Source organism: Cervus canadensis, chromosome 18, assembly GCF_019320065.1.
Source record: "Cervus canadensis isolate Bull #8, Minnesota chromosome 18, ASM1932006v1, whole genome shotgun sequence".
Lineage (NCBI taxonomy): Eukaryota > Metazoa > Chordata > Mammalia > Artiodactyla > Cervidae > Cervus > Cervus canadensis.
This window is the reverse complement of record NC_057403.1, coordinates 23,152,816-23,168,050: the sequence shown is the minus strand read 5'-3', so window position 1 is coordinate 23,168,050 and position 15,235 is coordinate 23,152,816. Positions and strand designations below refer to the sequence as shown.

The following is a 15,235-nucleotide window of genomic DNA, read 5'->3' as shown; positions in this document are numbered from 1 at the left end:
AGTGGGCAGTCAGATTCCAGACTCATCTATTACTCAGTCTCCTCTCTTCCAAATATAGTCTATATGCCCTATTTCTCTCTCCAGGAGGAGATGAACGGCTGGCTGGAGGCTGTGGCTGCCTCGGTTGGGGAACACGCCGAGATCACCCGCTGGGGCCAGACACAACCCACCACGTCGTCCACAGACGAGGGCAACCCCAAGCGGGAGGCAGGGGAGCGCAGGGCCAGCGGGCGCCGGAAGTGACTTCCCACCTCCTCGACCCTCCTCCCCGCACCGTGGGCACAAAGACACTTTCTCTTCCGTAGGGGCGGGAGCCCCTAGTCCCACCAACACTGAGGATGCGCCATGACCGGCACTGGAAAGGAGGGGACTTCTCCTGCACCCCCAAGAAATGGTGGGGGGATTGCTGCCCCTATAGCCATATCTCGGCCCCTTCCCTCTCGCCACCCCCACCCCAGGTGCTGGGGCTCTATTATTTTTATGCAATAACTGAGCTTGGGGGGGCGGGGAGCGGGTAAAGGGCCAGCTGAGCCAAGCCCCCTGCCCCACGAAGCTGGGGTGGTAGGGGCGATAATTCCCGTCCCCACCCTCCGCCCTAGGGACGGGCATGGGGGCGCTGGTGAGGTCCCCTGGACCATCCAGGGTGCTAGGGGGTGGGGAGGGGACGCCCCCTCCCCGCCTTTACCTCACTTCCAATGCTGCCTTGATCTCTGTCTGGGAAGGGGGCGTGAAAGGGGCCCTAGCCTCCGCACTCCGTTGTCTCAGAGCCATGCGGTAATTCCTTAGTTTATTTTTGCAAAACGTCGACCTCCTCCTCCCCTGCCCCGCATCCGCGAAGGCTTTTAATGGGAGGGGCGTCAAAGCTCAAAACTGTCTTCCTCTCTCCTCCCCCCTCCAGTTGTAAATACGACATGGTGAGGGGAGGGGGGAGGGGAAGCCCTCCCCCCCTGCATGCTTCTGGCTGGAGCACCTCCCTGGGGAGTGGGGGAACTGGGTTGTGGGCAGCCCCCATGGCCACTTAGAGAAGCCGCTGGTCCAGGGGTGAGGAGAGGTGTGGCAGGCGCACACTCTATGTACCTATAATAAATCTTTTGGCTTTGACGGTCTATGCGGGTTTGTTCGCGTTTCATGGGCTGCACCCAGGAGGATTGGGTGGAACGACAGGAAGAAACTGTTTTACAGCGGACATTTAGATGTCCCTATTGGTGTGGACTAGTTTCGAGGTCTAAACTCGTGTTCCCGATTAAGCACCTAGATGCCACTCCTAAATTGGGAACCCCAGAGGAATGGAGGAACGGTCTGCTATCTGTGGTAACTAAACTTCCCCAAAGGAGCCGCTCGGTCCGCCCCGTCCAGGACAGGAAAGGCGGGACCCTTTAAGGAGGCGGAGAAATGAACCGCGAAATTGGCGAGCGTTTTGCCCAATCGCTAGCTGCTCTGGGAGTCTGCAGCCCAATGAGCACGCGGTGGGGGCGGGGGCGGGATGCACACCCGGAAGCGGGTGCAGGCCGGCCGGCTAGCCCGGGGGCCATGGCGGCCGCGGCCCCTGCAGTCGACGGGGTCCCAGGTCGAGGGCCTCCTGGAGAGGTGATTCATTTGAATGTGGGAGGCAAGAGGTGAGTGTAAGAGTTTCTTGAGTCACTACTCTCGGGGCCGGGGACCGGGCTGGGAGTACCCGCCTCTCCCAGGGGGGAATTCTGTCCATCAAGGATTGCTCCGCCCCCTGCTGGAGGCGCGGGAGCCTGGCTGGATGCTGGGGGAGGGAGGGAAACTTACCGGGTCCTGAGATTGGGGGCCGCATTCTTCATCTTCCCTCCGTCATCTCGCGTCCGCTCACCGTTCCCACACAGATTCAGTACCTCTCGCCAGACTCTCACCTGGATCCCAGACTCCTTCTTCTCCAGGTGATTGGGGAAGCGAGTTTAGCGTAGGGGACGGGAGGGTTGGGTATGGGGAGACCTCATCTCCCCGTTACACACACTCCGGCCCGTGACACCTGCTCTGCGTCCCCTCCCTGCAGTCTTCTGAGCGGACGCATCTCGACACTGAAAGATGAGACCGGAGCCGTGAGTAGAGCGAGAGCTGAAACGGGGCGGCTAGTAGGAGGAGAAACAGGAGCCCCACTCAGCCCCGCTCTTTGCCCCATCTATTCTCTGCCTCCCTTCCCCGCAGATCTTCATCGACAGGGACCCCACCGTCTTCGCTCCCATCCTCAACTTCCTGCGCACCAAAGAGTTGGACCCTAGGTGGGCATGGAAGATAATGGAGAGTCCCCCACTTCTTTACCCCTTGAGAAGTCTCTTCTTCCTCTCAGAATGTTCACTTAAGTCCTTTAGAATATCCCTCCCCAACACACACACACACACACACACACACACACACACACACACACACACACATTTTCACCACCCAGATCATTTCTTCTTTAGAATCTTGATACCATCAACATTTGCTACCTCTTGAGATTCTCTCTGCAGTTTCAAAAACTTGGTCCCCAGAATTCTCTGCCCACTCCCACTCCCCAGATCCTGACACCTAGTCAATTCTACTACCTAGGGGTGTCCACGGTTCCAGTCTCCTCCACGAAGCCCAGTTCTATGGGCTGACTCCTCTGGGTAAGTGGCCCAAACCCCTTAGCATCCTCATAGAAAGCCAGCCCTCTAACGATGCTCCCTCTTTCTCCTCACTTCTGAAAGAAGGTGGGGTTAGAGCTGAGAGCACTGGATTTCGTGGTCCTGGGTATCAGGGGACGGGCGGTATTCTGTGGAGAAAGATGCGGGGAGGGGGAAAGGTTCTGCCTCAGCCTTCTCCAAGTCCCAGCCTGTGAGTCCTTCTGCCTCAGTTCGTCGTCTACAGCTTCTTGAAGAGTTGGATCGATCTTCTTGTGGAAACGTCCTCTTTAATGGTTACCTGCCTCCACCAGGTGGGAACTACTAAGGAATATAGGGTGGGAATGGAGGGTGGGGGATTAAAGACTACATTTCCCATAAGGCTGCAGCCCTTGCATGCCTCAGCTGTGATCCCTGAGACACTGTGGGAATTGTAGTTCTATATCAGATGCTTTGACTAATGCTTGGAAAGGAAGTAGGAAACTGTGTTTCCAATGAGGCAGTGGGCCAATCTAGTCCCCTTGAGGCTCAAGCTTGCCTTGGAGCCCAGTGGAAGTTGTAGTCCAGTTTTGATTTCCTTGTAGAGAGTCTTAGGGAGAACTGGTGTCCTTTGCATGGAGGGGAGAAATATTAAAGGAGAGTTATTGACTGTAATCCCCATGGAGCAGCCAGCCCACTGGTCATGGAAAATATGCCCCAATGGTTATTGGGAACTGTAGTCTACTATGCTTTGCTGATTGGTAGAAGGAACAGAGTTGGGGAGTTCAATTTATGACTTTATTTCCCTAACTTCAGTCAGTACATGTCACCTTCATGAAGTTTACCAAATATGAAGACCTACTGTTCTCTTAACTTAGTTTGATCCTATATTTTTTTATTATTATTTTAAATAGAAGCTTTATATCATTGTCTTTTATGCCATAAATAAGTGGATGTGAAATATAAGAGTGTAATTAAACTCTGGGTAGATGCTGTTGCCTGCCAGGCTTCCATTTCTTAAAAAGAAAGATTAGCAAATATTGAAGAGGTATCATTATCATCACAGCCCCAAACTGATTCTTTGTGATGGGCTCAAAGGAACTGATCAGGGAGCAGCTCACTATGTGATTCAGTATCACTTAACGCCACGTCCCTGCACCACCAAAAATCTTTTCTCTAGGAGATGATGCTACCTGTGTGGGAAAATCAATATCTGGCACATTTTAAGTGTTTGCTCTGTGACAGTTTTTACAGTTATTACAATGATTGTTGCACTGCCCCTTCTTTCTGCCATAGTGTTCCCGGTGAAGCGGCGGAACCGGCACAGCCTGGTGGGGCCCCAGCAAGCAGGGGGTCGCCCAGCCCCTGTCCGACGGAGCAACACGATGCCCCCCAACCTGGGCAATGCAGGGCTGCTGGGCCGAATGCTGGATGAGAAATCCCCTCCCTCCCCGTCGGGTACATTTCTGCCTCATGGGAGATCGGGGTAGCCAGTGGGCCCTGTGACCCTGCCCTGATCCCTGCCTTTCCCCCTAAGGGCTACCTGAGGAGCCGGGGATGGTGCGCCTGGTGTGTGGACACCACAACTGGATCGCCGTGGCCTATACCCAGTTTCTTGTCTGCTATAGGTGCTCAGGGAGGGTGGTGGGAGGAGGCCTTGAGCCCTGTTGATGCGGGTAGGGGATGCTCAGGGTGAAGGTTGATGATGTCCCCCAATCCTCCAGGCTGAAGGAAGCCTCCGGCTGGCAGCTGGTATTCTCCAGTCCCCGCCTGGACTGGCCCATTGAGCGCCTGGCACTCACAGCCCGGGTGCTTGGTGGGGCCTTGGGAGAGCATGACAAGATGGTGGCAGCAGCCACGGGCAGCGAGATCCTGCTGTGGGCTCTGCAGCCGGAAGGCGGTGGCTCTGAGATAGGTACGAGAGGGAACCTGGGCTTCCGTGGTGGCTCAGCGGTAAAGAATCTGCCTGCAATGGAGGAGACCCGGATTCGATCCTTGGGTCGGGAAGATCCCCCAGAGAAGGGAAGGGCAACCCACTCCAGTATTCTTGCCTGGAGAATTTCACGAACAGAGGAGCCTGGCGGGCTGCAGTCCATGGGGTCCCAAAGAGTCGGGCACAACTGAGCGACTAACACTTTCACTTTCTTTCTGAGATAGGTATGGCCCCAGGCTTTTTCTAGAACCCTTTCACCCTTTATAATCCTGCTCCAACCTGTGGCTTGTTGAAACAGCCACCCTACAGAATTCTCATACCTGTAAGACTTTGTGTTGTTACAATGTGCCAACCCTTTGAAATTCTGTATCCCATTAGCATTCCTTGATCTGGTAGAAAAATCCACCCACATACAGTTCTCTTCTCTGTCAGAATTCATGGTCCTGTTCAATCTCTTTGCTTTGGTCAAATTCTCCATGCCAGTAGAATCCCCGAACCTGTTAGAATCTGTTCTCCTTAGAAATCTGACTCCTCAGACTAATCTGTTCCCTGACCAATCTTAATCCTCGTGAGAATCCTCTGCCACCCATAGGGTTTTTTGCCTTTGTTGAAAATCTCAGCTGAATTCCACACTCTGTTAGAGTCCCACACCCCAGCAGGAATCCAGCCCATCATAATCCTCTCTAATTCCTGCTGGAATCCTCTAGTCTGTAAAGACTCTATGACTGAATTGAATCCTCTGGCCCTCGGAGTTCTCAAGTTCTCGAGTTCTTGCTGCCACCCCACTTCTCCCGCCGTGAGAGGGGGTCCTGGCTGAGCCCTTCTCACCCTCTGCAGGAGTCTTCCACCTGGGGGTGCCTGTGGAGGCCTTGTTCTTCGTTGGGAACCAGCTCATCGCCACAAGCCACACAGGGCGCATCGGCGTGTGGAATGCTGTCACCAAGCACTGGCAGGTCAGGGGGCTGGCCAGCCTGGCCGCCTCTTTCCCAGGGGTCCAGACCAGTCAGACCCAAGGAGGGGCTCCTTTCTGGCCCACCTGACCCAAAGAACCAAAGAATCTAGTAGTGGGCCAGATGCAGTATCACAGTGAGGTGGAGTATGGTAAAGGCCTAATGAGGATCTGGGAGGCCTTCCTGGAAGAGGGGCTGCTGAGCTGACATGAAGGATGGGTGGGTTTGGAAAGGAAGAGAGGGATCTCCAGGCACTGGGGTGGCCAAGCGGGTAAGGGGAGATACTGTAGGAGGCTGAGACCCAGAGACAGATGTGCAAGCGTCTGTCATTCTCTTTGCACTCACCCCAAGCTCTGTCCAGCGTGTAAAATGTGCGTGCGTGTGTGTGTATATGTGTGTGTACAACATATATATACACCTACAGTGTTGTTTTCTAAACTGTGAGTTGGGTGAGAGAGATGGACAAGCAAAGAAATGAGAGAGAAAGAAACAGAAATGGAGAGAAATAAATAGAAACAGGAAGTCAGAGGCAAGAGAGAGAGCGAGAAAGAGGGTGGATGGAGGGACACCAGGACTGAATGATTGTGGTAGATGAAGGGACCACAGAGAGATGGAGATGAATAAAGAAATGCCAGGGGTAATAAATAAAAGAAAAAACAACTAAACAGAAAAAGAAACGTCAGGGAATACCCTGGCGGTCCAGGGGTTAGGACTGTGAGCCTTCAGGGCTGTGGTCCAAGTTCGATCCCTGGTTGGGGAACTACGATCCTGCAAAATGCACAGCCTGGCCAAAAAAAAAAAAGAAATGTTGGAATGTCAGAAGTACAAAGTCAAGGAGAGGCTAAGAGATAGTGCCCAGCAAGAGCTGTTCAGAGACAGACGTCAGGAATGCAGACCTGGATCTGGCAAGGCTGGGGGAGAGTGGACCTAGAAACCCTGCCTGGGGGTGGTGCTGGAGCAGAGAGGCGAAGGCCTGCCGGGAGGGGCGCCGCAGGGAGGGCCACCCTGGCCACAGCCCTCCCTGCCCCCAGGTCCAGGAGGTGCAACCCATCACCAGTTATGATGCTGCAGGCTCCTTCCTCCTCCTGGGCTGCAACAACGGCTCCATCTACTACGTGGGTGAGCAGCGGCCAGCACCCCAGCTACCCGGGAGCCTCCCCTCAGAGGTGGGAGAGGAGAGGAAAGGCTGGGCTGCCTTGAACTGACCTGTTTATCCTCTGTGCCCCACCGCCCACAGATGTGCAGAAATTCCCCCTGCGCATGAAGGACAACGACCTCCTGGTCAGCGAGCTCTACCGGGACCCGGCGGAGGACGGGGTCACAGCCCTGAGCGTCTACCTCACCCCCAAGACCAGTAAGCTATGGCTCAGCCTCGCCCCTCTGCCAGGAGCAGCCAGCCCCGGCCCCAGCCCACGCAGTCTCCCTACCGCTTGACACTTGGCGTAGCATGGGCCAGTGAGATTTATTGAGAGGGAGACAAATTCAGCTCATTCAGTCATTCCACAGTTACTGAGCACCATTTATATGTAAGCACAGTGCTAGGTGCTAACCATGGCAGGCTTCTCCACCAAGGGCAAAGCCGACCTCTTGTAGTTCTTTGTGTTTCTTTCCCATCTCTGTGATTAGGGCATGATGCTTGCACGCTACTAAAACAGAGGATGTGTCACTTGGGAATTCCCTAGCCGTCCAGTTGTTAGGACTCTGTGCTCTCACTGCGGAGGGTCTGGGTTCACTTCCTGGTCAGGGAACTAAAATCCCATTAGCCTCAGGGTGTGGCCAAACTGTACTCCCCCCCTCAAAAAAAAAATCCAAAATAAAAACAAACAAAAAGAGGATATGTGTCTTACACGGGGTGAAGCTGAGTTCTCTCACTTGGAACGGTCTTTGTGTTTTGTTTTCTTGATCGCAAATGCAGAGAAATAGATTAGTTTCTTATTTGTTTTTATTGAGATATAATCTCCATCCCATAAAGTCCACAATTCAGTAGTTTTTAGTAGATTCACAAAGTTGTGCCGCCATCACCACTATGTAATTCCAGAATGTTTTTAGCACCAAAAGAGAAGCCCCCTGCTCATTAGCAGTCACACCCCAGTTCTTCCTGACTGCCCGCTAACCCACTTTCTGTCTCTATGGATTTGCCTGTTCTAGATGTTTCATGTAAAGGAAATCATACAGTATGTGGCTTTTTGTGTCTGACTTTTTTCACTTTGCATAATGATTAATCTTATTTTATGGTTAGTGCTTTCTGGAGCTTAAGATGTCTTTCCCTCCCCGCAGTTTGCAAAGATTTTTTTCCTATATTTTCTTCTAGAAGCTTTGCATATTTCACTTTTACACATAGGTCTCTGTTCCACTTCAGATTAACTTTTATGTGCGGTGTGAGGTAGAGGTCACAGTACATTTTCTCTAGTAGCAGTAAACTAATAATACGCTTAACTTCACAGCCTGCATCACATAAATCCCCTTTCTTTCTTTTTAAACTTTATTTATTTACTTTTGACCATGCCTCACAACTTGTGGGATCTTAATTCCCCACTAGGGATCAAACCCAGGTCCTTGGCAGTGAACGTGTGGAGCCCCAGCCACTAGACTGCCAGGGAATTCCCAGGGGCCCTTTTCTTATTTCATTGACTCACTCCTTTTCTCCTCGCCACATGCCACTATTCTGTCATGCATGTTTAACATTTATCTTTTCATTTGTATGTGCACTTAAAAAATGCATATTATGGACATGTTTTTGAATTTTCATGAACAGTATTGAGTATATATCTCAGTTTATGTATTTTACTTTGATCCATCCTGCCTTAGCTTCCCTTGTGGCTCAGCTGGTAAAGAATCCGCCTGCAATGCGGGAGACCTGGGTTTGATCCCTGGATTGGGAAGATCCCCTAGAGAAGGGAAAGGCTACCCACTCCAGTATTCTGGCCTGGAGAATTCCATGGACTGTATAGTCCATGGGGTTGCAAAGAGTTGGACACAACTGAGTGATTTTCACTTCACTTATCCTGCCTTAAATTAAATGTCCATCCATGTTGCTGCGCATCACCTGAAGTCATTGCTTTTAACTCTTGCACAAAATATTAAAACCACCTTTTACCCACATTCCTTAAGATGGCCCATTAAATCTGTGACATTACAACATACCTTTTCCCCTGTGGAAAGTTGGCGATGGGGGAGGAGTCCCTCAGGCACACTGGGTTGCATTTTCTTGTCTTGCTGTCTTTTTTTTTCTTTTTTCCCCACTGTGCAGCTTATAGGATCCTAGTTCCCTGACCAAGGATGGAAACCTGGCCACGGCAGTGAAAGTGCTGAGTCCTAACCACTGCATTGCCAGGGAATTCTCACTGCTGTCTGTCTGTTTGTATGCCCCTTGCCATGTTTCTCTGTTTTCCTCAAATTCCGTCTTTCTCTCTGCCAGTCTCTGTCTCTATAACCCTCCCTGTTTCTGTACCTCTTTCTCTGTTTTTCTCTCTCTCTCCCGACTCTTCTTAGCTCTGTCTCCGTCTTCATTTCCGTCTCTGGTTCTCTTTGTCTGCTCCTTCCCCCTCTCCTCCCTTCCTGTTCCTCCGTTTCCCATGTCTTGCCACCTTGTTCTCTCCCCTCCTCTTTACTTTCTGACTCCGTGTCTGTTCCTTGCTGACTCTTTCTGTCTGCCCCAGTTTCTGTCTGTCTGTGACCCCGTCCCTCTCTTCCTCCCCGGCTCCTCACCAGGCGACAGTGGGAACTGGATTGAGATCGCCTACGGCACCAGCTCAGGGGGCGTGCGGGTCATTGTGCAGCACCCCGAGACAGTGGGCTCGGGGCCTCAGCTCTTCCAGACCTTCACCGTGCACCGCAGCCCTGTCACCAAGATCATGCTCTCGGAGAAGCACCTCATCTCGGGTGAGTCTCACCCAGCTGCCCCGGGCATCTTTCTCCCTGCAAGACGGATGGCTCCGCTGGGAGCATGAAGCCAGGCAGATGAGGGTCTCCACTGGGGAGGGACATGGTGTGGGGAGTGGCCTCCAGAGAAGGGGAGCAGTCTGGGGGAGAGTGAATTGCCAGGAGAGGGGAGAATTCATCAACTTCCCTATTGCCAGGCACAGGATACCGTGATAAGCAAGACAGGCCAAGTCCCTAACCTGTGGAGCTGACAGGCAAGAGTACTGGAGTGGCTTGCCATTTCCTTCTCCAGGGGATCTTCCCGACCCAGGGATCGAACCCGGGTCTCCTGCATTGCAGGCAGACGCTTTACCCTCTAAGCCACCAGGGAAGCCCCCTAGTTGGGGCAGCAGATGATAAATCAATACAAATATAAATCATTATCTGATAATGATGGGGGCCACGAATAAAAACAAGGCTGTGTGAGAGACTAGAGAGCACCAGGGTCATGAGAGGGCATGGTTCGGGAATGCCTTCCTGATGAAGGCGCTTTGAACAGAAATGAGCAGCGCAGATCAGTGGGGATAAGCATTCCTGGCAGAGGGAACAGGCACTGCAAAGGCTCTCAGATGGGAGGACGATCGACATACCTAAGGAAGCCCAGAGTAGAGTGGGCGAGGAAGAGGGTGGAGGTGATGGGGTAGATCAGGGGGACCTTGTAACCCCTGCAGAAGACTTGGTCCTTAAGCCTGAGTGAGATGGCCCCGCAGGAGGGCTCCCAGGAGAGGAGGGCTGTGACCCAATGCAGGTGTTCACAGGGTCCCTCTGACTGCACATGGGGACAGGCTGGGGGGCAGGAAGACCAGGGAGGAGGCTGTTGCGATGGTCCAGGCAGAAGATGAGGCAGACATGACCAGGATGGGGGCGGGTTGGGGTCAGTGGGCAGAGAAAGGTAAGATCAGCCTCTGGAATGACTTGGAGGCAGAGCCAACAGGATTGGTAACTCTTTAGAATTCTGGGGAAGAGAGGATGAAGAAAGGGAAGAATTCAGAGGGGCCAGAATCCTGACACCTTGGAAAGGAAAGGAGGTCATCTCGGGGCTCAGGAAGGTCGAAGGTTGGGCAGTGGCCATTCCCCCGCCAGGCCTGACCAGCTCCTGCCCTCTGGCTGTCCAGTTTGTGCCGACAGCAACCACGTGCGGACATGGTCTGTGACTCGCTTCCGCGGCATGATTTCCACCCAGCCTGGTTCCACCCCACTCGCTTCCTTCAAGATCCTGGCGTTGGAGTCGGCCGACGGGCATGGCGGCTGCAGTGCTGGCAATGACATCGGTGCCTCCTAGCCCCTGGCCCCCCACCCCCACAGACCCTGCCTGACCTCCACCCGCCTCCACTGATCCCTTTCCTCACCCCTGGAGACCTCTCTTGACCCACCCAACTGATGGAGTTGACCTCCACCGACCACCACCTGACCCCTCCTGACCGCCACTTACTCCCAGCCACCCCACAGTTGGATTCTGTTACCCCCACTGATCCCTGCCAACCCAGGACGCTCCCCCCGATGTGCCTGAACTCCACTGACTCTTGCTGACCCTTGACCCTCTCTGACCTGGCCCAGCTCCAGCATCCTGGGGATGGAGACCTAGTCCTGGGTTGGGAGATTCAGCTGTGGGGAAAGGGGCATAGTCTTAGGGTCTAGAGGTCCCAGAGACCCCAACTGGCCCTGACAGCCCCCATCTACTTGGCCCAGGCCCCTACGGCGAGCGAGATGACCAGCAAGTGTTCATTCAGAAGGTGGTGCCAAGTGCCAGCCAGCTGTTCGTGCGTCTTTCATCCACTGGTCAGCGGTGAGGACCATCCCGTCAAACAGGGAGGGTGGTCAGAGCCAAAGGCGGGATGCACAAAGGTCAGAAGGGCATCTCAGCCAAGGGGGCACAGCAGGAGCTGAGGCTGGGAAGGAGCGCAAGCCTGGCCCTAGGTGTGGAACCGGGGGGTATCAACGGTGTGACAGGTGTGAATGGGAGTGAAGCTGGAACAACCCCAGGTACCTATGTAGTTGTGGCCTGGATGGGGGCCGGGGGTGGTGAGGGCTGGGATGGGGGAAGGGTGGGAAACCATGGGATCCCAGAGGCAGTGCTTGCGTCAGCCTGGGAACGGGGGTCTCTTGAAGAGGGGCCTCTGAATAAAGACCTTGAGGATAAATAGGAGCAAAGAGAAGAAAGGAGGGAGGGGACAGGTGTGCCTGGCTGAATGGGCAGCGTGTGCCAAGTCTGGAATGGCCAAAGAGGGTAACCAGAGACATGCTCGTGGTCTCTGGGGGCCTGGAGCACAGAACTGGAGGTGAGCATTGAGGCTGCAGCGGGGTGGAGCCTTGCTAATCGTAGGGAAGAAACAAGACTGTCCTGCGTGGTCTGGGAGCCAAGGCTGCACTCGGGGGGATGGACTGGAGGTTGGAAGAGAGGAGGCCAAGAGCCCAGGGAGGAGGCTGGGACAGACGGCTGGCTGGAGAGGGCAGGGCTTGACCGGGGCCCGATGGGGAGGGGAGGCAGGGCCAAGGGAGAGAGGCAGGAGGCCGAGTGGGCCGACTGTGGGTAATGCTGGCAAGTGAGGGAGCACCGTTCTCCTGGATCAGGAACAGGGAGGGCAGCAGGTCTGGGGGAGAATCCCATTTAGGCCCCATGATGGGTGTGTGGGGCTGGGGACATCCACGAGGCCACTGGACCCACAGGGCTGGAACCCAAGGCCTGGGAGCAATGGAGAAGCTTGGGTGCTCGTCGGAGAGGCAGGAGGGGAAGTCACAGTGGTGGGGCCTGAGGCCTGGGGGTGGGAACAAGGATGAGAGGAGGGAGCAGGCCAGGCTCTGGTGTGACCGAGGTAACCGCTGCGCCCTCCCCTCTCAGGGTGTGTTCCGTGCGGTCCGTGGACGGCTCACCCACCACCGCCTTCACAGTGCTGGAGTGTGAGGGCTCCCGGAGGCTTGGCTCCCGGCCCCGGCGCTACCTGCTCACCGGCCAGGCCAACGGCAGCCTGGCCATGTGGGACCTGACCACCGCCATGGACGGCCTCGGCCAGGCCCCTGGTACTCCCACAGCATAGGCTCACCCTGAACCCCTCTCCACAACCTCCTTTGCCATGACTGCCCTCCCCAAGCCCTGGCCCTCTGACCCCTTACCCTCAACCCCTCCTTACCCTTGCTTTTAAAATACACTTTTATTTAGTTGGTTAGTTTTGGCTGTGCTGGGTCTTCGGTGCTTCGAGCAGGATTTCTCTAGTTTTGATGAGCAGGGCCTGCTCTCCAGTTGGGGTGCTCGGGCTTCTCACTGCAGTGGCTTCTCCCTGTTGCAGAGCACAGGCTCTAGTGTGTACTGGTTTCAGCCGTTGAGCCTCTTGGGCTCTAGAGCTCAGGCTGAATAGTTGTGGTGCGGGGGCTTAGTTGCTCCGTGGCATGTGGGATCTTGCCAGATCAGGGATTGAACCTGTGTCTCCTGCGTTGGCAGGCGGATTCTTTATCACTGAGCCACCAGGGAAGCCCCCTTGCCCTTGCTTTCTAACCTGTCTTAGCTTCTGACCCTTGTTCCTTGACCTTTTGACCCTTGTTCCTTGACCTTTTTTCCTATCCCGACCTCAGTCTTTGCACATGACCTTTGTCCCTTGGCCTATGACCCCTGTCTTGCCCCTGACCCTGCTTCCTTGCCCCCCAGCAGGGGGCCTGACAGAGGAAGAGCTGATGGAACAGCTGGAACAGTGTGACCTAGCCCCGCTGGCTTCCTCCAGGGGCTCTCTCCCCAGCCCTTCACCCCGGACCTCTCTCACCAGGTAAGCATGACCAATGGGGGAGAGGGCAGAACACAGTGGCCTTAGGGGAGGGGGAGCCAGCTCCACCCTGACCCCCTTCATTGACCCTCATCACCCCCTCAGTCTCCACTCAGCCTTCAGCAACACCTCCCTGTCCAGCCGTCGGGGGAGCCCAAGCCCCCCACAGGCTGAGGCCCGGCGCCGCGGGGGAGGCAGCTTTGTGGAACGCTGCCAGGAACTGGTGCGGAGCGGACCGGAGCCCCGGCGGCCACCAACACCAGCCCCCCGGCCCTCCTCGGGTCTCGGAGCTCCCCTTGCGCCCCCCAAGATGAAGCTCAATGAAACTTCCTTCTGAACACAGCTGCCATGGTGCCTTGGGATATCCAGGTCCTGGGGGACTCGGGTGCCTCTCTCACTTCCTGTCAGAGCCCTGGGTTGAGGGCCAGGGCCTCCTACTGTTACGAGATCCCCACCATCTCCCTTGTCTGGAGCCAAAGTCACCCTTCCTTAATAAAGTTCTCACTGCCAATGCTTTGGTTACATTCTTAGAGGGTTTGGGGACCCCTAGGGAAAGGGCAAGAGAGACACAGTACCCCATCAGGTCCTTGGCTGTAGATTCAGGGACATCTGTCTCTCTCAGTTTAAGTGAAGAAGGGGAATTGGTTTACACTCTGGCTTCAGGCATGGCTGGATCCAGGGCTCAAATACTCATCCGGAATGTCTTTCCATCCTTTGACTTTGGTCTCCTCTGAGATCATTCTCAGTCAGATTTTCCTCGCTCTGTGCCAAGATGACTCCACAGAGCTCCTTAGCAACTTTTTGTCTCTGTTGTTGTTGTCTCCAAGTCGCGTCCAGCTCTTCATGACCCCATGGACTGCAGGACGCCAGGCTTCCCTATCCCTCACCATCTCCCAGAATTTGCCCAAACTCATGTCCATTGAATCGGTGATGCTATCCAACCATCTCATCCTCTGTCACCCTCTTCTCCTTCTGTCTTCAATCTTTCCCAGCATCAGGGTCTTTTCCAATGAGTCAGCTGTTCACATCAAGTGGCCAAAGTATTGGAGTTTCAGCTTCAGCATCAGTCCTTCCAATGAGTATTCAGGGTTGATTTCCTTTAAGATTGACTGGTTTGATCTCCTTGCTGTCTAAGGGACTCTCAAGAGTCTTCTCCAGCACCACAGTTCAAAAGCCTCAATTCTGCAGCACTCAACCTTCATTATGATCCAGCTCTCATATCCGTACATGATGACTGTCGTGTCTCCTTGTAGCAGCAAAATCACAGGATTGATTCTTATTGGTTTAAACTGAATCAGCTGGCCATTCCTGAAGCAATCATTATGTCCTTCCAGGGATCATGTATCCTCACAAGCCAGGCAGTGAGGTCAGCCCCATGCTGACAGAGTGAAGGAAGAGTTCCTTAAAGGTGAATCAGGATACTATTACCACAAACGGGGTTGAATAAGTACGGGCTGGCAGAAACACAAGCTGTCAGCTAGGTGACATTTGTGCCCCAAACCTCACTGCTGCAAACACCTTGCCCATCCATATCCCCGGCTTCCCAGTTTTTCACCCCTCTCTTGCTCATAACAGAGAGGGTGTGATGGCATCAGCTCGCCCCAGCCTGACATCCTTGAGGTTTCCCTCCAGATAATACCTATTCCTCTGGCAGCTCCTCAGGAAAGTTTTCTGCATCTTTTCCTTGGGTCAATGAAAAAAAGAGAAAGTGGGTCAACTAAGAACAAGGGATTTTAGAGTGTGCTAGTTCTAGAATTCCAGAGTTTCTGGGATGCCAGAACTTATGTAACTTGGCAGAATGTTAGAGGATCTAGAACACAGGAATATTCTATAGTGTTAGTGGATGAACAATATTAGGCTTTTCCCCTGCCTATCAAAGAATCCAGACTGCAGAAGTTTCTGAAAAAAGACCAGGAAATTTGATTCTAGAACAGAAGAGTGTTCTAGAATGCCTATCCCAGTAGGAATGTCTTACAAGCCAGAGATTCTAGAATGCTGAGAATTGTAGGACACAGAAAAGAATCTGGATTACTAGGAAATCTAGAGCATAGGGGTATTCTGGAATGTCAACCCTTCTAGATCACTAGAGGA

The 15,235-nt window shown here is 53.8% G+C and overlaps 2 protein-coding genes across 4 annotated transcripts in view; both read left to right on the top strand.

Moving 5' to 3' along the window:
• Positions 1–1,106, top strand: part of SPTBN4 (spectrin beta, non-erythrocytic 4) — a 78,580-nt gene extending 77,474 nt beyond the window's left edge. The window contains exon 35 of one of the 2 annotated variants that reach the window (XR_006263480.1): positions 85–183. Coding sequence is in view for 1 of the 2 variants with exons in the window: in XM_043437226.1 (XP_043293161.1) it covers positions 85–243 (159 nt within the window). In the remaining variant the exon portion in view is untranslated. Of the gene's footprint in view, positions 1–84 lie in introns of both variants that reach the window. The other variant, XM_043437226.1, reaches the window with a different exon arrangement.
• A 370-nt stretch (positions 1,107–1,476) lies between these two features.
• SHKBP1 (SH3KBP1 binding protein 1) lies at positions 1,477–13,655 on the top strand. Of its 2 annotated transcripts, none has more exons than XM_043436808.1 (18): positions 1,477–1,616; positions 1,851–1,904; positions 2,021–2,066; positions 2,173–2,246; positions 2,557–2,615; positions 2,843–2,923; positions 3,885–4,046; positions 4,126–4,216; positions 4,313–4,503; positions 5,359–5,474; positions 6,503–6,590; positions 6,709–6,825; positions 9,183–9,353; positions 10,508–10,663; positions 11,082–11,178; positions 12,232–12,410; positions 13,036–13,147; positions 13,250–13,655. In XM_043436808.1, exons 1-18 carry the CDS (start codon positions 1,531–1,533, stop codon positions 13,479–13,481), a joined length of 2,112 nt encoding a protein of 703 aa, XP_043292743.1. In that variant the 5' UTR covers positions 1,477–1,530; the 3' UTR covers positions 13,482–13,655. The 2 variants fall into 2 exon arrangements, with proteins under 2 accessions (XP_043292743.1, XP_043292742.1); XM_043436807.1 differs by having other exon boundaries at positions 13,033–13,147.
• Positions 13,656–15,235: the final 1,580 nt, after the last annotated feature.

Coding starts and splice junctions, on each gene's coding strand:
- SHKBP1 (XM_043436807.1), top strand. CDS start 1,531: ATGGCGGCCGCGGCCCCTGCAGTCGACGGGGTCCCAGGTCGAGGGCCT. Junction 4,217..4,312: donor CAGTTTCTTGTCTGCTATAG/GTGCTCAGGGAG, acceptor CCAATCCTCCAG/GCTGAAGGAAGCCTCCGGCT. Junction 11,179..12,231: donor CTTTCATCCACTGGTCAGCG/GTGAGGACCATC, acceptor CTCCCCTCTCAG/GGTGTGTTCCGTGCGGTCCG.